We start from the raw sequence: 20,083 nt of genomic DNA, 5'->3' as shown, positions 1-20,083 counted from the left end.
GCCCAGTCCCCAGCTTTCTCTTCAGCTCTGCTCAGCCCCCTCAGGAAGTCTGAATTATGGTGAGAGTCTGAAAGTGCTGTGAAAGCAGTGGAAAAGTAAAAGAAGAGATGTAAGGAGCTGATTTGCTCTTCTTTGGTCTCTCGTGGTACCAGCTAAGTTCCCTTAGGGGAATGTGCCTTGAGGAAAAGATAGGTAGTCAGCATAGCTCATTTCAGGTGGATTATCTATTGTGAAATCAATTGCTGGGAAACTAGCTATCGCTTAACAGCCTTGTGTTAGCCTAGCAAAATTCAGGTGGAAAAGGACTATTGCCAATATTTCTATCACAGAAAAAACACCATGAGAGAAACACAAGACAAAAGAGACAGATAAGCTCTAAGACAACCTAGGCCCAAGAAGAAGCAACTTGGTTATTTGGAGAGTGAGATCCTGCCAACAGGACAAGAAAGCACATTTAGCCTTAAGACAGACCGTGCTACTTGTCTGGATAGGATTATGTGATCTAGTGCCTGGGATTCAATATCAGATCCTGGAGGTCCTCACTAATAATATGTTTGTTGGAGACCTTTTGCTCCCAAGGCAACCTTTTGCATTGCTGGGATGTACTTTCCCTTCCAGGCTGTTCCCAACCAAGGTCAAAGACCGGGTGATGTGCCTGGGTCAGAGATCTGGTTCAGTGAAATGCTATTGAAGTACCCTGTGGGATTATGATGGGCTGTATTAAATATACAGGCAAACAACCCCCAGGCCACATTACTCGCTCTTTCTTTCTTCACAGGCAGGTGTGAGTTTAAGTCTGCCGGTGTTGTAGGTGTTGAGTTTAGTCAGAGTAGTTTAGAGACTTTTTTTCAGGGTTGTTGTGCCCTGTGTCACTAAACAAGCCTGACTCATCTCTGGAAAAGAAATTGCTGAGAGGCTGGATTCCTGCCTTTGAGAATGCTCTTCCCTCCCTCCATAGGAATTTAATTCAGGATTGCCTTGAAGGGCACTGTGGGCTTCCTGCAATCTTTGATCTAGAAAAGGCTCAGAGCAAAGAACAGTACTTGGAAATTCAACAGGGAACAGGACAAGAAGACAGCAAAGACCTCTCCACTCTTTTCTAGTGTGGGCATTAAACTGAGACACCCAAAAGTCCTTGAGGTGCTCAAAGGTGGGAAGGAAAGCAGTGATCCCTCACCTAAGCTTTTTCCCTGCTTCCTGCTTGAGATCCTGTTGCACTTCTGTGTTGTCCATGTGTGAAAACAGTCTCCAAACATCCCAAATGGCTGCAAGCCTGAAATACTGACAACCAGCCTGGTTCAAACCTGTCTTTGTGCATGTCAGTAGTGTAGGCTGGAGTTCTTGGCTTGGTGTGGCTCCTTGCAGTGGAGCGATGGCAAAATTAACTGTCCTGGTGGGGGTAAAGCTTTGTGGGCTCCCTCTCAGTATGCAACATATATAGTCAGAAGATGGCAGAACACGTTTCTCAGGCTAAATATTGAAGCACCTGAGGGTCAGAGAATTCTAAGGCTTGAGAAAGGATCTCAAAATTTGATGCAGGGCAGAGCTTCAACACTGAACACCTCTTTGACACAATGCCTCTAGATGTGCAATTGCAAATGCCACTGGCTTGTTGGCAGCCATGCTGGGCCAGATACTCCAGCCAATGGACCTGGAAAGACAGTGGAGCTATATTAAATCATGGCTGCTAAGGGTCTGTCCTATTGTGTTTCTCTTGTTGCATTAATGGTAGGAATGGGACAGTAATGAACATCAGCAGTAGCTTGTCTGCTCTGGACAGGGTGATTGTTAATAGAGGTAGATAGGTCATCTTCTACTACAAAGAGTTCCTCTGGAGATTTGCTGAGAGATATTGCCCTCTGCCCTCAGTTTTCTCAATCCGAATCTCATATTATTATTTCCTACCTTTTGCTTTTTATTTTTCTAGACCTCTTTTTAGGATTTCTCAGTCCTTATTCTTCACAGCTCCATAATACCCTGTTATATCCAGCATATGCTTCCAATACGTGTGTGAGGATGGAAACCTTTGCCCTCAGAGAAACTCATGCTGTGCTCTTTAGTATCTGTGCTACTAAGTATTCTCCCTCTCTCTGCAGACAGGGCCAAATGCCAAGGAGTTGTTCAGGCTCGTGGAGGATTTCATTGATGTCATTGGCTTTCGCATGAAAGATTTCCGGGATTCCTACCAAGTGACGGACAATCTGGGTGAGCTGATTTGCACTCCTCATGTTGGGCAGAGACTCCAGAAATCTGTAATTACTGTGTAATATGTATGACCTGGGCTGTGGGGAGGGAAAGAGGGGAGGCAGCAGGTGGCAGAACATTAAAAGATCTGGGGAAGGACAATGAGGATGATCATAAATATGGGGTGGCTTTCCTCCAGAAAAGCTAGGACTTCAGTTTGAAGGAGAGATTTCCGAGGAGAGATTTGAGAGGCGTCTGTAGAACCATGAACAGAGAAGAGATGATGGACTGGAAAAAATTAGTTACTTCCTTTTATTTATTTATTTATTTATTTATATATACAAGAGCTACACAGCAGCCAATGAAGTGATCAGGCAGCAAGTAAACAGCAGGCAGTATTTGATTTATGCTGTATGCACAATCACAGCGTGGAACTTGTTGCCAGAGGACATTGCAGAAGCCAGAAAGTACAGATGGGTTCATGATGGGATTAGGAAAATGCACAAAGGAGAGGTCCACTGGTGTCTATTAAAGTTGATGGTCTGGATGCAACCACTAGCTGGGGAAGTCCCACTGATTGCTGGAAGCTGGGAGGACAGATCAAGAGAAATCTTGCACTGTCCTCTTACACTCCCTCTCTAAGCAGGTGCTACAAGCCATTCCTGGAGACAGCACACTGGAGTAGACAGACCTCTCTTCTGCCAGGTTTAGTGAAGGCAGGTCATTTTCGATGAACAAAACCACAGCCCTAACAGTTAGTGTCACCTTCCTTCATGCCTGGGCATTACCTGAAGATAGCATCACTCTTATAGCTACAGAGATCCTACCTCACTGGCTGCTGTCTAATTTCCCACTGTCTTCAGTGGGTTTTTCAGTATGTGAATGTACCGAGACTGGTCTTATTTATTGGTTTTATTTTTTGCTTCCTTCTAGTTCTCAGCATTCACAAACTGCCTGCTCACGCAGCAACCGACATCACCTTCCCCATGAAAGGCTGGAGGGGCATGGTGGACTGGGCCAAGAACTCGGAGGACAAAGTCACGGTATCCAGGAGCATCCTCTCTTCGGGGCTGACAGGTAGGCAGCACAGCTAGAACATTCCAGAAGAAGACTTCTTTTTCACTTTCTAAGACGGTTTCCTTCCGTTTGGCTGGCATCCAAATTTTCCTTCCAGCTGAGCGGAATTTGCTCACAAAAGCTTTGTTGCCAACAGCATTACTGAGTGAAACTAAAGCTTTTAGATATGGGCTGACCAAGAGCCAAATCTGAAGTCTCTCCAAAAACTCAGGGGCAGGCTCAGTTTCTACATCTGGATATAGGTCTTCTCCTAAAGCAGCAGCATATTTAGAAAAGAGCAGGAGTCAGCACAAAAGCTCAGAACAACACTGCATTGATGACTGCTTCTTCCAAGGCTTCTGAACTTGGGAAGAAGTGAAAACACCCCAGTGTATGCTGGGCCACTCTGTTTTTGGTGCATGTGGGTACTGGGCTGAGTCTAAAATCCTCTGCAGGGCATACTGGGTGCTGAAGTGTCTCTCTCGTGCCTTCCTGAAGATGCTGGATTTCCATTAGGGTGAGAGAAGGGTAGTTGTCTTTGCTGGTGCCTTGTACACATGGTTAATCAGCACAAGGAAAGTATGTGCAAACAGACAGGGGTGGAACAGGGGAATGATTTGGCCTCCTGTTGTCATGCCCATGCGGACAAACAACATTGTATAGTTCCTTGAGGACTGGATCCAGCTCTGGAAGGACCATCTATGGTTGAGCAGCTGGGGGTTAGCGTGTCAGGCTGAGCAACCGATGTGCTGGGGGCTCCTGGATGGGCAGGCTCTGCTAGAGTGTGTTTTTATGCCTGTTGTGTGCAATGTTCTGCCCTCAGGCACAAAGCACACATGGGGAGCATTTATCACTCAGGTCACTGGCACCACCGCAGGGCGTAGTTGGGCACAAGCCATGTGTGTGGTGTGGAAGTGGGAGTGTCGGGCCCCTCAGCCAAGCTGTCCTGAGTGCCAGGTCTGAGAAGAAACCTGCAGGGCTCTGGGCTGCTCTCCTGGAGCACCCAGGAAAGGATGGTCCCTGCTGCTGTGCCTGCCAGGCACTTGGTGTAGTGGTTGTTCTGGAAGGGGCGCCCACCCGAGCCAGGACCTTGTGGTGCTAAGCATTTTCCCAGATGCCAGCAACAGGAACCAACACACTCAGGGTGCTCATCTTCTGGCAGGAAACCTCAGCATTTGGCAGGATTGAGCCCAGGGTTTTCAAAAGTGGAACTCTAAGCTGGGCTTATCAGTCGGAAATAGCAGCAGGCTGTTCTTGCACATGTACCGGTGCTGTGCGTGGCACTAAAATGGCTTTGAGAGAGCAGGCTGCTGGCTCTTGCTGCGTCAGACTGTGCTGTCCTTGGCTGGCACYGAGGCAGGAGACCATGAGTTGTTGCTGTTGGAAGTTCTTTGGCCTCTTCTTGTCATACCAGGACCTCTTGTCACAGATTTCCCTGCTGGGAAGGGAAACAACAACACAGTCATCATTTCTACTTGGGGAATCTGCAGCCAACAACAGTTAAGTGACTCCCCCAAGGGCGAACAGCGAGTCACTGGCAGAGCAGGGATGAGTCCAGCACTGTGTTTTGTTGAACCTTGAGGACAGCAAGAAGTTAGGGCATGTAGGGAGGGTTATTACGGATTACTTGGGGAGGCTGTGGAGCATTCACCTTTGAAGGCCTTTAATGAACTGTAGGACAAACTTATGGCATCACACACAGGCAGTGTGGATCCTGCTCTGGGGCTGTGTGCTGCCCTAGGAGGCCTCATCTACCTCCCCGCAGGGCTATTTTCCAGATTTCTATTACAAGTATCATTACACAGAGCTGCCATAAGGCCCCAGAGTGGTAGGCACTGTGCAAACAAAAGGTGACATCTGCTCTGAAGAACTAACTTCTCATCAGTCTTCACCTCTCCTTGGCATCCTGTTAACCCAGAGCTGTATTGCCTCTGCCTTGTTCAGCGTCCTGTGCTGGTGGTCTTTCTTGATGGATTGCTCCCTTGAATATTAGCACCTCAATTGTTTTTTTTTATCCTCACCTTTCCTTGGCTGCAGGGAATAGGGTCAGTTATCCTAAGCAGAGTGCTGGGGACAGGCAGCTTGGCGAGACTGAGGACAGACCCCTCACTGCCGGGCGTTAACTTTGCGCAGATGATTTCAGCAGGCCAGCAGTGCTTTGTATAGTCGGCTGGCCCCTGGGCTGCAGGCTGCACAAATGCTGCTGGTGAGTGAACATCGCTGGGGAGATACTACATGATCAAAATGCAACGCTGTTCCAGCTGGGTAACACAACAGAGGAGTTCACTATAGTATACCAGGACTGAAGGGCAGCTACATTATTAAAAATCTGTCCCAGACCAAAAGAAACTAACCTCCAGCTCTATCACAGGCAGGATCCTTCTTTGGAAAGTGCTGCGATAAGGCTGTGGAGCTTAGGGATTTGGTTGCTCATGAGCTCATAGGAGCACACAAAGCTTTTGTCAATGCACGACTGTATTTTCTCAGCGCAAAGGAGGAAAACTGCCTTTGAAGGCAGCAGGATCCCTGTTTGCATAGGGATTCACGAGAAAGGCCAACAGACTGCGCAGGCTTCCCTGAGAAAGCAAGGCTTATGCAATTGCTCTGCAAGCCTAAGTGTCTGTCAGTGTCTCCCAGGAACGTTCTGCCCTGCCATCTCACTTTAGCCCAATTTGACAAGGAGGTGAGAGGTCTCAAAAATGGAAGAAGGGCATGCCGATTTGTGTCTGCCCTGTATTGAGAGGTCAGACGCACTCTAAGTTCAACCTCAGTATTAGACATCTGAGAGCCCCACAGCAAGACGCTTCCCCAGACGTCCTCGGCTCCACTCTGCACGATGTGACTCATTTTTTATCCCCCTGAAAGGGGGGGATATTTGGCTGAAGGGCTGCCTCTGTTGCCTCTGTGGGCTTTTTTTTCCCAGGAAAGTTCTTTCTTTTTGCAGCTGGGTTGTGTGAGGCAGAAGAGGAGGTCAAGCGACTTGCCCAGAGGTCGCGCAAATGATTCAGAGGCTCATCTGGGACCGTGGCGCCCACGGCCCTCCAGCCGTTGTGCTCCAAACACGCAGTGTCACATAGCATTAGGGTCTGCCAGGGCCGTGTCAGGGAGCCCTGGTGGGGACCGCGGCCCCGACGCATAGCCCTCGCGCCCGGTGGTGCCGAGAGCAGGCCACCGCGGTGAGGGCAGCGTGTGGAGTCGCGGGTCAGCCACGGCGCCGGGGGAAACCTCCCTTCCTCGGCTGCCCTTGTCGGCCCGAGCGCAGCTCTTCGCTCTGACGGATCGATAGCTGCAGACGGGTCTGGATGCCTTCGGTTGGGTGCAAGAGACCTTCCCACCCTGTAGATTTGCTCTGTCGGACGGATTAGCTGGATTTCCGAAGAGGAGAGCGCCAGGCGGGTCAATGGGGATGCGCAAGTCTTGCACGAGGGCAGACACACGGGTGCTGGGTCACCCCAAAGGTGCTGAGCCCTCCCCGGGGACAGGCACTGAGAGCAGCGCAGTCACCACAGCCTGGGACCGAAGGAGACCCAACGGGGTGGCAGCAGGCAGCGCGTCCTGTCGCGGTGACACCAGCATTGCCCATGCCCCAATATGGACCCCCATGCTAGGTCTAATCCCTCATCTTGGTGCCACAGAGGAAATGTTTCTCTCTGGCACAGAGCAAGGGGAGCAGGAAAAAGAGGTCTGAAACCAGCTGTGGCCAGAATCGCCCCTTCCAGACCCGTCCTTTCTATGCTACGCTCTGTGCGCTCTCCCGGTGCGCGTTTTAGGGGGAGGAAGGGGTCATTTGGGGACAGCAGCCAGTGCAAACATCCTCACTGTCTCAGCGCTGTTGTCTTCTTCCCTTTCCTCTGGTGCCTTGCAGCGACCGACGATTCCTCCGTCTTTGTGGTGGGGACTGTACTGTACCGCAACGTGGGCAGCATCCTCTCCCTCCAGAGGTAAGAGGGGCCAGCTGTGGAGGGGAGCAACTGGGGGAAATCACCAGCCTTTCCTACCTGAGATCCCTCTGGTTGCAGAGCCCTGGTCCTCCATGGGAAAGAGCTAAGGTCACTGGGCCCCTTCCCCATGCGACGAGTCAGGGTTTGAGTCAGCGTGGCAAATGCTTTGCCCCAAGATGTTCACGCCTTCATGTGGGGCCAGGTTCACGTGCTGTAGACATCGCCGGCTGGAGGGCCATGAAGGTCTTCTCCATCCCATGGGCAGCACCGTGCACCCAGCCCCGGGCGCCGCTGCCACGCGTCCCTCCGCGCCGGCTGCCCCTCGCCCTCAGGGAACAGGTCCTCAAGCTCCCCCCGCCACAAGGGATTCGGGGGGCTCGACGGACGGGAGCTGCCACCGCGTCGAGGCGTTGGGAGAGCAGCACGGCAGACGACGGGCTCGGGGAGCGGGCGGGCTGGGGCGGCGTGCTCGGCTGCACACGTCCGCCGCGGCCCAGGCCGCTGCAAACAGCCGTGGGCGCCCAAGCTTTTGTGTTCAGCACTCCCTTTTCTTCCCTTCTCTCCATTTTTTCACTCTCTTGCTCTTTTTTTTTTCTTTTCCCCTCCCCCGGGACTGGTACTGAGGCAGTAAATTAAGCATCCTAAGGCACCTTCTAAATCTGTTCTGCACTGATTAGCCTGAGCCCATTTACCATAAACACCGGGGCATCTCTCCTCACTGATAATCATTTAAATGCCTACAGATTTAGCACTGGCAATGGCAAAAGAGCTCCAAGTAAGTGCAAAGAGGAATTAGCAAGCCAGCCAACTGTATTCTGTAATATCTTCCATTACAGCGCTGGGAATTAGATCAGAAGGGCAATAAACATCATTGGCTCAAATGATCCAACGGTATTTCAGCTTTCTCCGGCCAAGCGCTGAATGAGCTCCGATAACCAGCAGCTGCGGCAGCCGCAGCCGCCGAACAGCGCTCCCGCGGGAGATCTGATTTAAGACGTTCCTTAATTAAAGGACAGTCCCTCTTTAAAAAATCCACAGCCCTGAATCACCTGTGGCTGTAAGGGGGGTGGGGGGAGAAAAGAAAAAAAAGGTAAAAGCAGCAGCAGCAGCAGAGCAGTATCTCTTAATTCACAGCTGTCCGAATGGACTTAGCAAAAAAAAAAGCGGAATGTCTTTAAATAGCCGTGCAGTTGCATAGCACCTTCCTAGGGGGTAAAAGTCTTTCTGTCCTCAGAGGGGAGCAGCTATTCTTGGATATGCACGAGCAATAAGGACCAGATCCTGGTTTAACCACATCGGTTACAGCACGGAGTGATTTTGCTTAAGAAACCAGAGTCACTGCAGATTTAACTCAGAAAACAGCACCGGCTGAGCTGCTCCGAATTGCCCCAGTCTACCTCCCTGAGCAGCAGTTCCTTATCTCAGCCACACACTGCCCGTGTTCCTCCGGATCCAGCGAGCCCCGTGGCTCTCAGCAGCTGTGCCAGGAGAGATGGAGCATATAAGACGCCTGATTTTTCAAGCCTGAGAGGCGAGTGGTGCTTGGCCCCGGCCAGGCACTGCTGCAGTGGATGGGAGGATGCGTGCAGCAGCAGCCGGAGAGCTGATGACCTGATGGCTCCGTGTAGAAACCAGCATGTATACAGCTGTTTGCATGCTCCTTATGGCCGCACAGGAGCACTCTGAGCTCAGCTGCCCTCCTGTCCGCTCCAGCCAGAGCTTGGTGGGTTTTGTTTCCTTTGCAGAAGCTGGATTGCGGCATGCCTGTAGGAAAGATAACTCATCATCTTCCTAAAAGATTCCCCATGATGCTCAGTCCCTCACCTCCCCCGGCAAGCTGCTCAGATGCTTAATTACCTTCTCTGCTAGGAGACTGTGTCTTATTTTAAGGCTGAATTTGTCTGACTTTCACTTCCAGGCACTGGGCCTTTGTGTGGGCGACTGAAAAATCCCCCGCTATCGGATGCCTTCTCTGCATGCAAGGAACTGTCAGACATGCCTTTCAACAGACATCTTATGGCTGGTTTTCCAGCACCTGGATCAATTTTGTGTCTCTCCTTTGAACTCTCTCTGCTATTTCCCCACCTCAAAGTAGAACTGAAGCCGGTATTGCAGGGGCAGCCTTACAAGGAGGGGTACGGAGAGAAGATAACCGCTTCATCTCATTATTTCCACATAGCCCGTATCGCTTCTGTCCTTTCTGTCAGAGTGCTTCGTGCCGGAATCATTCTCTTTGGGTACATTTTGGGTCATTGCTTCCCAGAGCACAGCCTGTAGTCCTGCATGCAGACCTTCCATTTGTCATTCTCGGATGCATTTCTCAGCTCTCGGATGCACCGGGATACCTTCTGGTCTGCAGCGGAGCAACTTCTGTGCGTTAGAATTGTCAYGCTGAAAAAACAAGTGCTGCTTCTGCTTTTATACACCGCACCAATCCTCGCGGGGTCCGCAGCCTTTAAAGGGAATTTTTCTGTGTCATCTAGGTTGTTCACACAAAATACTGCAGAGYGCTGAACCAAGAACTGACCCTTAAAAAGACCCAGCTACTAATGAAACCGTGCACTGGTGTTTACCTACCAACAGCCGCCTTTGGAGATCTGTCAGGAAACCAACTGTCTATCTACAGTTGCCTACRTTTGAAAGCTTAGAGCTGATGTTTACTCCCATTGACTTCCCCTTTTACTCCTTCTTTGTAGATTGATTTTTGTGCTTCACTGCTTCTTTCCCACTTCTTTTTTTTTTAACCAAATGTCTTCTGGGTGTTCTTTACCCTGCTAAAACGGTGTTGTTGTTCCCTCCACTCTTGGTGGAATCATGGCTTTCTGAGCACTCACTTAGGCATCCACAGGCAATTGCAAAGTTTTTCTAACCCTTTTGTTATTAAGCAAGCGCAAATCTTTTCCAGGTAATCCTTTTGCAAAAGGAAGGTAAGACCCAGAAAGAAAAGCAAAAGGTGTTGCCAGTGCCTGTAGACCTGGTGAGGATTTGGATGGGGAGAGGTTTCCCTTATGCCCCAGTGCAGGAAGGGCTGGGAAGATCCCTTTGCTGAGTTCCCACTCTGCTATCGATTCCTTAATGGTAACCTTTGAAGGGTAGCATTTTCAACCACTGGTCATAGGGATTTTTTGGATATTTAGTCACCCAAGCCTTTGCCTGCTGCATGAATATCAGCATCTCCTGTGAATGTAGATGCCCAGTATCCAGTGAAGTGCCTAGAAAGAGTTTGGCTTTTCAGGGAGCAAAAAGCACAGATCTGGGAGATATTCCCTCCCTTATTGCTCTTCCAGACAGTCAAGCCTCTTAGGGCTGCCAGCAATATTAGAGTATTTGTCTGCGCACTGATGCTTAGACAACCACACATGAGTGGTTTGGCCTCTTGGCAGAGGATGAGGTCCATCAGCAGCACGTGTCTTTGATAATGCTTTAAAGTAATGGGACCAACTCTTCTGCAATGTGTACGCTAAGCCTTGTACCCCAGTGATTAATCCAGTGGGATTTGCCGCTCTGCAAAGCTCCCTCAATCCCCTTTAAAGCTTCTCTTTCCTCTCTTCTTCATAGGAACAGCACTGTTCTCAACTCCAAAGTCATCTCCGTGACTGTGAAGCCATTTCCCCGGTCTCTCCTCACCCCCTTGGAAATCGAATTCTCCCATCTGTACAACGTAAGTCTGTCCTGGAAACCGCACCACCCCATAGCCGTGTTTGCTTCTGCATGAAAGGAGTGAGTTGGTGCAAGGAAGGATGCAGTTTTGCCAGGCTCCTGAGCTGTCTGCGTCACTGCAGGACCTTTCAATCTCCCTTAACCCAGGATGGTGAGGCACTGACCTGCCCGCCTGGGCTTGGTCTGGTGTTGGTGTCCTGTTGTTGCTCACTGCCCAGGATGCAGGGTGCAGGTCATCCTTGCAAACCTGCCTGCTCTGTGCCTCTTCCTCAGGGGCATTGCCAAAGCAGGGCTGGGGGAGGTGGACGGTGGGCAATCGCTCTGCCTGCACAGGGAACATGGACCTTCTTGTCCCAGATTCACACCTTTTCACTGTGGGACATGACTGGGGGCAAAGAACAGTGTCTTAATCGTTCACTCATTAGAAAATGGGCTATAACAATGATCTTCTTCCTGGATAAGGGAAAGAGGGCTGGGAAAGGTTGTTTCCATTAATGTTTGCAATGTTCTTTGTAGTCCTCTGATACTATAGGAGACAAGAATGATATTATTGTTGTGATCAGTGCTTTAAAAAGCAGTTGAAGATCTCCAAGAGTCCCTGCTCGTTCCTAAGCAGATATATATGATGGACATATACATACTCCAGCGCCAGTTTTTGTTGTGGAGTTCACATGTCCTCCTGAGGCTCTGGAACACGCATATTAAATCCATCATGTCTTTGCTTTGGACTTTCTGGGAAGGCTTTTCCAAAGTGCTCTGGCTAAGACAGCTCCAGCTGGAGTCAACAGTAAACCTCCTTCAGGGAGCTTTAAATACACCTGAACATACTCTGCAGGCTTGTGGCTTTTCTGAGAACTGTGTACCACAGAAGCATGCACTGTATTTAATCCACTTTCCAGAAGGGAGCAGCAAAAGGATTTTGTGTGAGAGAAGAGGAAGAACATCAGCAGGTAGAGAYAGGACAGATGGGGAGTCAGATCCTTGCATAGTTCTTGTGCTGATGGAGAAGAAAGCAAGGCCCATTTTATTCTTGCCTTTCAAGCCACGAGTGAAAGAAGCTATTCCAAGGGCCAAGATCTGTGACTGTCTATCTAGGGTAGTGGAAGCAGCTCTACAGGACCTACATATTTCATTCTAGTTGCTTCAAATACCCCATCAACAGCATAGCACTGATTTGCTTCATTTTTCCCTTTCTTTTCTCCTGACAGGGAACCACCAACCAGACCTGCATCCTGTGGGGTGAAGCTGACAGGTGAGTTGTGTGGGTTTTTCTTTACTCTCAAGTAAGCACGTTTGTTTCAGGCTGTTTCTGGTGAAGCTGTCACAAGTTTAACAGCAATCTGTCAGTCTATCACAGCCGTTTGCTCTCTCCGCCTCTTTTTTTTTTTTTTTTGCATCCACCTTCATTGCTGGCAAAGCCCTTCACCCTGGTGGGGATTGATCCTTCCTTCACCAGCATGGATGCATCTCTTCTTACTTTGCTGTCCTCTGGTGCCAGTTAAATTGGGTCTTATATTTAAAGATCTGCAACCAGATGTTCTCAGGGTGGTCCCTGAAGGGCCCTGTGTGCTGGGACCATCATATAACTGTACATGGGAATTATCTCTCAGTGTCCTAGCAGGGATGTTTATGTGTGCTTCCRTTCACAAGGATGTATATTTGCATTTTCCTTTGATGCTTTAGACCCTGGCCCACTTTATGGAAAAGTGGCCTCTCATTTTGACTCCTCCATCTCTTTTGGCTTTCCAGCATGAGAAATACTTGAACAGAGGCCCAAGAACTTTGGAGCCACTTGCTGGTGTCCCTGAATTAAGCTTGAAGTAGGGGTGCTTGGGTCCCTTCAACRCTCATCCCACATTGTGCACCATAAGGAGAATAATGCAAAATCGGAGGCCACTGTTGCAAGTATGGCCTGTAGTGGTGAAGTAAAASTTGTGCTGCTGTAATGTAGTAAAATGATTTCCATGAGGATTCCTGCTATTGTTGACTGTGAGGCTTTTAGGGTGATGTAACTGTGGCCAGCAGGCAAAAAAAGAAATCCAAAATTACTATAAAGAATCAGGGTCAAAAATCCCATACAGAAAGTAACTGTCAGATAGTCTTCATCTTAAAAAAAACAAAGTACACTCTAAAAGTGTAGTCTTAAATCCTGAGTGAACTTGACAAGGATCTGAAATGTTTGATTTAATGGTGTTTTCACTTCGCTGACTTTTGCATCTCCGTTTGAGGACCAACCTGATTCCTTTTCTGCTTACAGTCAATTTCTCTCCATAAGACCTCATGCTTTTGGCACATACCTCTGCATTTATTATCATTATTTATTATTATTATCTGCAGCATCTGAGAAATGATTCTGTTCTTCTCCTTTTATGCTCCATTAAGTAGTATAAGCACACATAGGTGGGCAACATATTTGCAGTCAGCTTACTGCTCTTGTTGGGTTGTGATTAATTTGGCCTGTATGAGAAGATTCAGACCAAAGCTGAAGAACCCAGGGGGACTCTCTGTTTGTACACTCATGTTGTACCCAGTGGCAGAACTGGTCCCTCTGGGTCGTGCTGAAAATTGCTCCAGAGTTAGAAGGTGGTTGGGATGGAGCAGCAGTGTCTGCCACTTGTGTGCAATGCTGACCTCGCACAACAGGACTCRGGTGAACCTTTATGAAATCAGTGCAGCACCATCACCCCTGACTTGTCCTGGAGGTCCAGCTGCTCCACACATTTGCTCCCAAGGTTTGGCAGCTTGTTCTACGGCCTGTTGTCTCTCAGGGAATGAGGGATGTTAGGAACRCTTTCACTCTTTAATCCTTGCCACTCCGTGGCATCAAAGGATAGGCTCATAGCTAAGAGTTAAGCAGGAAATTTCTTGGCACTGACATTGCGGTTTGGTTGTCAAGGATGGTTTCCAAAACTCCAGCAGATTGGTTGCACAAATGTTGCTGCTAAGACTCTGCTCTGTGTGTGTGTCTCTGTGTGTCAGGGTGCGTGTGCATGCGCGCACGTGCTTTCAACCAGCAACATTTGCAATCTAAACCAGTTCTAACCTCCAAAATGACGGTGTCAGCAGATTTTGCTGGGGGATGTTCCAAAGCTAGATCTGATTCCTTGACCTCTGGCAACAGGAGCTGCAAAGTTGTTTGCACAACAGTTTAAAGCTGATTTGCTACCATTGCCACCTCCTAGGAAACTCTAGTGAAAGGCTAGCTATGCAAACCCTGTTCTCAAGGCCTGAATGCCCATCCCAGACTCGAACTGAACCCTGGAGCTATCCAAGGTTTTGGATCACAGTTTTGGAAAATCATTTTCTGTTTGGAGCATGGATTTTTAGGTTACATGCCTGGTTTCTGATAACTGTAGTTTCAGAGTTACATGCTTGCAAATAAGAAGGTGAGTGTCCTGTACCAAAATCAGCCTCATCTTTCTCCTCTGGTCTTAAGAATTTAGTGGCATTTCCAATCAAGCACAAGAATTGTGTCAAAGGAAGAGGAAATTCCAAAATCAGATGTGGTGCTGAAGCTCACTCAGCTGTGACCATTTGCTGTAGTTTGCTGTGCACGAGCTTGTCTCTGCGGGCAGCAGATATTTGTGCGTTGCTGTCTCTTGCAGACCAAATCGCATCCACTGATAAGTAGATGGGAGTCTGAGTGTGATCGGGGGCCTGTTGCCTAGTACATGGTAGAAATCATGACTGCTGACTCTGAGCCAGGAAATCCCAAGTTTCAGTCCCACTTTGGGGGGGTTCTCTTCTCTGCGCTTATCTTTTCCCTCTTTCTGCCACCCTTTTTAAATCACGGATTATCCCACTGATCAGTCTCACAAGAAGGTTATGCAAGTGGATGAAACCGAAGACATCCCACTTCCCAGCTCTGCTATAGGTTCCTTGCGTGACCAGTTTAATTGCTCTGTGGCTTCGCCTCCCTGCCTGTTACTCATCTTGCTTTATTCCCCGCACAGCCCAGGCCAGTCTGCCATGGTGTTGTTTGCTCAGAAGACACCGCTTCTCTTAAGCTTGCTCTTTTGCAGGTTCTCCATGCTCTGGCTCCAAGGCCAGCTGGCCAGGAGGACCTTCCCTGTGTCCCCAGCTGTCCATCTAGGGCTGTGGATCTTAGGGATCCAAACTAGATCTGAGGCCAGGTGCTCCACATTTGCACCTAGATGCCTTCACTTTTCTGCATCAGATGTTTATCACATCTTAGTGAGAGCTCTCAGGACCTAAGCAGAACTTGGGCCACCCTTCACCTTGATGTGTTCCTGGCTTCTCTTGGGCATTATCCTTCATTTCTCTAAGGACCTAAATTGGGAAGGGACAACCCAAACCTGTTTAAGACTGGAGCCAGGCTTTTCGCTTATACCTTCCCTAATGCTTCAGCACCCAGCTAAAGGGGTGGGGGGCCCGTTGTATCAGCCACAGTTCTCCTTTCCTCGGGCAGGATAGCTGCCCTTTTCCATCTAGATTTCTCCCTGAGCAGTGGAGACTCTTCTCCCACTGTTGTCCATTCCTCAGCCTCTCTTTGTCTTCCTTGGCACCCTGGTTATTTTGGCAACTTGTAAACACCATCTTCCTCCCTCGTTGGCTCTCACCTTCCTTCCAAAATGCCTTGATACAGCCGTGAGGTTCCCAGACCAACCTCCCTATCGGGATGTCAGCTCTGCTAATATGTAGACTGAGTGACAGATGGGGCCGGAGGTAGGACAGGTGTCCAGGTGAGTGCAGAGGGACCCTGTAAGTCTTCCCTGGGATGTGCATTACTCATACGGAGGGTCCCAGGTCCCACCAGCAGGGGGACTAAGATGTCTTGGAAAACGGCTGGGAAGTATTTTGTGGGGTGAGGAGAYGGGAGATGCAGCTGCGAGGAGGTACAGTTCTGCACCCTGCCTTCAAGCAYGTCAGAGTGACAGTGGATTACTAGGAGTCCTCAGATGGGAGCAGRCTTAGGTCTCAAGTAAGTCTGCTTTATCAGTCCCAGTCTGCTTTAGCTGATCCTGTAAGAGATGGAGAGGGAAGACCTGATGTGCCGCAGTGTTGGATAGGAGCTGTCAGTGTTGGACATCTGTCATCAAAGGTAGATAGAGACTCATCCTGTTCTGGCAGGGATTAGTCTCATGGCTTTGCCTGGGGTTTGGTAAAATTCCTCTCTTTTCCCCTTCACTCCTGGCGAAGCATCTGGATTTATCCCCCTTACCTTCCGTGCGACTGAACACGTACAAAAGCAGGGAACTYGAAACAATCCTCAGACGAGAGCTCCTGCCTGTCACGGCCGCCACCTGAGCTTTCAATCCCATCCAAAACACGTCACGGCCCTTTTAAAGGCCACTTAAAATCCATGGGCCATGAAGGGTTGAACTGTAAAATTGCAATTAGAGCTGACAATTATCATGTGGGCATGTGCTTCCTCCAAGATGGAGTTGTTAAACGGCGCACTTAAAAAAAAAAAGGAAAAAAGAAAAGGGGGAGGAGAAGAAATCCCTGGTGTTCATTCATTTGCATTTAGATAGATATTTAAGCTTGCACTATTAATAATAGATTTTTGATTTATTAATCCCAGCCTGTTTGAGTGACTGCTAGATTTGTGGGTGGCACCCCTCCATCACTTTTCTCTTCCTGCCCTCTCTTGCCCCCAACCCCTCACGACATCAAATAAGAGGGGAGAAGATCAGGGATTAATTTCTGTTGTGTTTGGTGCTGCAAGTATGATTAATGAGCTTTGCACCGGCTGGGTAAATTGAAAGTTGAAGTCAAAGAATGATTTGGGATTCTCTGGCTCTCCTCCAAGGGTATTCATCTGGAGTAATTATGAGCTGCTTAGCAGCCCTGTTGAAGTTAAAATCTAGGCGAGATCTGGTCTCCTGCTCCMCCTTTCTCCTTCTGGGACAGGATGGAGGGAGTTGAGTGGATGCAGTCATCTGACCTGCATTCATGTTTGCGTATTACCAGATACATATTTCTCACCTGCCTTGCTCCGGTGCAGAACGGTGACACCACCTGGCAAGTGGATGGGGGACATTCAACCCRTTGCTTCCTGGGGGCCAAAGTTAGTTAGTGGTGGCAGCGTGTCTTCATGGTTGCAGCAGAAGATGTGACAGCAGTCYGGAGCCCCATCGGAGACCCAGCCAGCCTGCTGGGTCTGGTATTTTGGCTTGTGGTGCATGAGAGAGCACCGTATTATGCAGATGTGAAACACAGTCCTGAACCTGAAGAGAGTTGGATTCGGCAGGTCTGTGTTCCCCAGTGACCTCTCATCCCACAGGGAATGAGGGGCTGCCTGCTCCACGAGGAGCTGGCAAACTCCAGCCATCCACTTTTCTTTGCTTCTCTTTCTCCAAGATGGGAATAGTCATAGCTAGGCATTATAATAACTGCTCTTCAGAGGCCTTCCAAGGCTTCACAAATATTTGCATAAAGGGCTTTCTGCTCTTCGAAGAGAAAGTGCCTCAGGAGTGTATGATTTTAATTCAAGGACACTCTTACCTTCCCTTGGGAAAGATCATCTGTCCCAGTAATTAAAGCCTTTAACCCGTCTAACTTTGGAAATGCAGATCTCTCTGTTTGTGAAGGTGCAGCAAGGTTAGACGTGGAGAAGACGAAGAGCGCCGCAGCTAGCAGGGCAAGGCTAAGTCACCTCCCCATGGATCTGGGCTGGATGTGATCTACAGCTGAGGTCAGGAATAAATCTCCCCTAGGGGTTCGCGATTGCACAGCCTGGTGTTTTACAATGCTGCCAAACAAAAAGTAGATTATCAATCTGTTCCCATCTGGAAACATATATGATCCTAAAATATAGCTCACAGACACTGAGTACTGTCCCGTTTGTGGGCTCTTTTCAGAAAGGAACCACCTGAGGTGTAGGCTGTGTTCTGGTCCTTGCAGAGGATGGTTGACAGAGCTGGGCAGGGGTGCAGAAAAATCACTGCAGGACTGAAGGTGACCATGCAGAATTGCAATGCACAGGGAGAGCTCTGCAGTGTCGTAGTAAGGGTTTTTTTTCTGGAATAAGTGAGAAGAGCCCCAAAAGCTCCTGTCGGGTACCAGCATTTTCCCTTAGGGTAACTGGACTTTTGGGAGCAATTTATGTTCCAGCAGTTCCCTGAGATCTGCAGGTGCAAGTGCTTTGTCTGAAATTCCTATTTTTGGGGTGGAACATGCAATCTACACAGTCCCAAGCTGTCCAGATTCCTGTCTCCATGTCTTATGTGATTAAGGGAAAGTCATGCACTGATGCATGTGGCAAGGCAGCTTGAGGACAAGGACACCACATAAGCTGCAGGATCTTCACCTTACTTGTAGAAAACCTGATATTTTGGGGAAAGGCAGGAATTTTTCTCCTCTGTGCTTTCTAGGGCTTTAATGCAGTCCCAGTCCTGGTGGTTACTGTGTCATGGAGAAGGGGTCATATCTATAGCATCCCATAAAGTTTTTCTGCTCATCACATCAGTTTGATTCATCTGGCAAYGTTCTTCTTTGGAAAGAAATTTTTTCTAAAGTTAGGAAACTGCTTCCCTTTGCTTTTGTGCATCAATTAGTGCATTACTGTCGTTGCCAGAGCTGTAGATCAAGAGGTAACAGASTCTGGCTATTCTGACAAGAAGGGACAAGTTCCCCTGATAGAGGTGGAAAGGGGGTTTGTTGTTTGATACAGCACCGAGGCCCTGTGAGAAATCAGTGCACTCCTCTCGTCCTTGGACCTATGCAGAGCAGTTTATATACGGGCGGTGTGAGCTCAGTGACAGCCTCTTTTTCCACTGCAGCACTCCAGCTGGCTGCAGGGGAGCAGCATTCCCGGGGGCATGTCCTTAGTGTGATCCTGTGTCTGCACTGGGGTTTGCTAGGATCCCTATTCCAGCTCCACTGCCCGTAACGCACAACGTTCATTTTTTTTAGCTCCAGCCACAAACGCTGCCTCTCCTGGATCCTCCTGCGGATGGGCTGCAGGGATGGCTGGCAACGGAGGCAGCACCGTGCTTGCCAAGCCTGTCTACACAGGGGCACGCAGGGAGATTAATCCGAATTGATGCCCGCGCGAATTACTGCCGCTGCATTAAGCCTAGCTGAAAGTACCCCTAATTCAGTCTAGCTAACTTCACTTCCAAGGTGGGCCCAGGCAGACCGAATTCCAGCCCTGGAGCCCTCCTTTAACCCCGAATGAGCGTAACCACAGTGGGGTTAATGCAGTGAAACCAGGTCACACCTCTGGTTCCTGAGGTTTTAGCTTCCCTGCGTGTTTTGGGGTAGGCGAGCTCACACTGAGCTCGTCACTGGGGCTGCTGCAAGCACCAAACCAGCTGTTCCGTGGTTTATCAGGCTGTTTCACCTTATCCCGAAAGCACGTTGTGTTGGAAACACCTTGGCACCTGGGCTGCCAGGTGCTGCGGGAGGGGACGCGGTTCACGTCCCGGTTAGCGCGGAGCAGCCCGCACGCAGCGTGGCCAGCCTGCGAGGCTGTGCTCAGCCCCAGCTGAGAGGAGCCACGCGGCTCTTTGGCCCTCGCTTAGCTCCTGCCCCGCAGTCAGCATTGCACGAGGGTCTGGGAACGGCTGAAAAGCAGAAGCTGGCTTGTTCTCCACTGCCTTTCACAGCACAGGATGTAGGAGAGGCCGAGCAGCGTGATACAGGGCTTCTGCTGCCGGCCAACGGAGCGTGGTTTAATGGCTCTCGACAGAAGGGAAGGGGGAAAGGAGAGAGGTTCCAAAAGCTCCGAACCAAGCGCTTCCCTGCTTCTCCCTTGCTTCCCTCCAAATCGCTGGAGGAAGGCATCTCCCCCTCCTCCTCATTCCCAGTCCTGCTGACCCCTCCGAGACGCCTTCCTCGGCTGTCCGCTGCCGTCGCCAGTGGAGCACGGTGGGGCTGAGCTYGCCGCTCTCCATCCCCAGCGCTATCGCGAGGCGCCGGGAAGGGATGGGGCGTTGAGGTCGGATCCTGCCCTTCTTTCCCTGTTGTGCCTGTCCTGCTCAGAGCRGGGATGGGAGAAAAGGCATTTTTTCTGAGGAGCAGGGAAAGCCTCCAGCATACAAGCCTCTCCTCTCCAGTTGAATCAACGGGGCTCGCTAAGTTTTGCTGTGCTTACAGGTCACGTGGCTGTGAGCTCCACTGACCTGCTAGCAAGAAGGTCAGGAACAGAGATGGAATAGATTAATTAATTTTAGAACTGGCAGAAGCTGGGCCGTTGAGGCCTGGAGGATGCTCCCCTGATGGGAAGGGTTTGGGGTTCAGCAGGGCGATTCCTGACCTTGATCCAGCATGGGGTA

General features: G+C 49.6%; 1 protein-coding gene across 1 annotated transcript in view; it reads left to right on the top strand.

Moving 5' to 3' along the window:
* ADGRB1 (adhesion G protein-coupled receptor B1) overlaps window positions 1–20,083 on the top strand; it is a 206,051-nt gene that overhangs the window by 77,573 nt on the left and 108,395 nt on the right. The window contains exons 12-16 of the mRNA XM_026069494.1: window positions 2,097–2,205; window positions 3,118–3,261; window positions 7,106–7,181; window positions 10,740–10,842; window positions 12,050–12,093. Coding sequence (XP_025925279.1) covers window positions 2,097–2,205; window positions 3,118–3,261; window positions 7,106–7,181; window positions 10,740–10,842; window positions 12,050–12,093 — 476 coding nt within the window. The remainder of the gene's footprint in view (window positions 1–2,096; window positions 2,206–3,117; window positions 3,262–7,105; window positions 7,182–10,739; window positions 10,843–12,049; window positions 12,094–20,083) is intronic.

Source organism: Apteryx rowi, unplaced genomic scaffold, assembly GCF_003343035.1.
Source record: "Apteryx rowi isolate R43461 unplaced genomic scaffold, aptRow1 scaffold_106, whole genome shotgun sequence".
In the NCBI taxonomy this organism is placed as follows: domain Eukaryota; kingdom Metazoa; phylum Chordata; class Aves; order Apterygiformes; family Apterygidae; genus Apteryx; species Apteryx rowi.
This window is presented reverse-complemented; position numbering and strand designations above follow the sequence as displayed.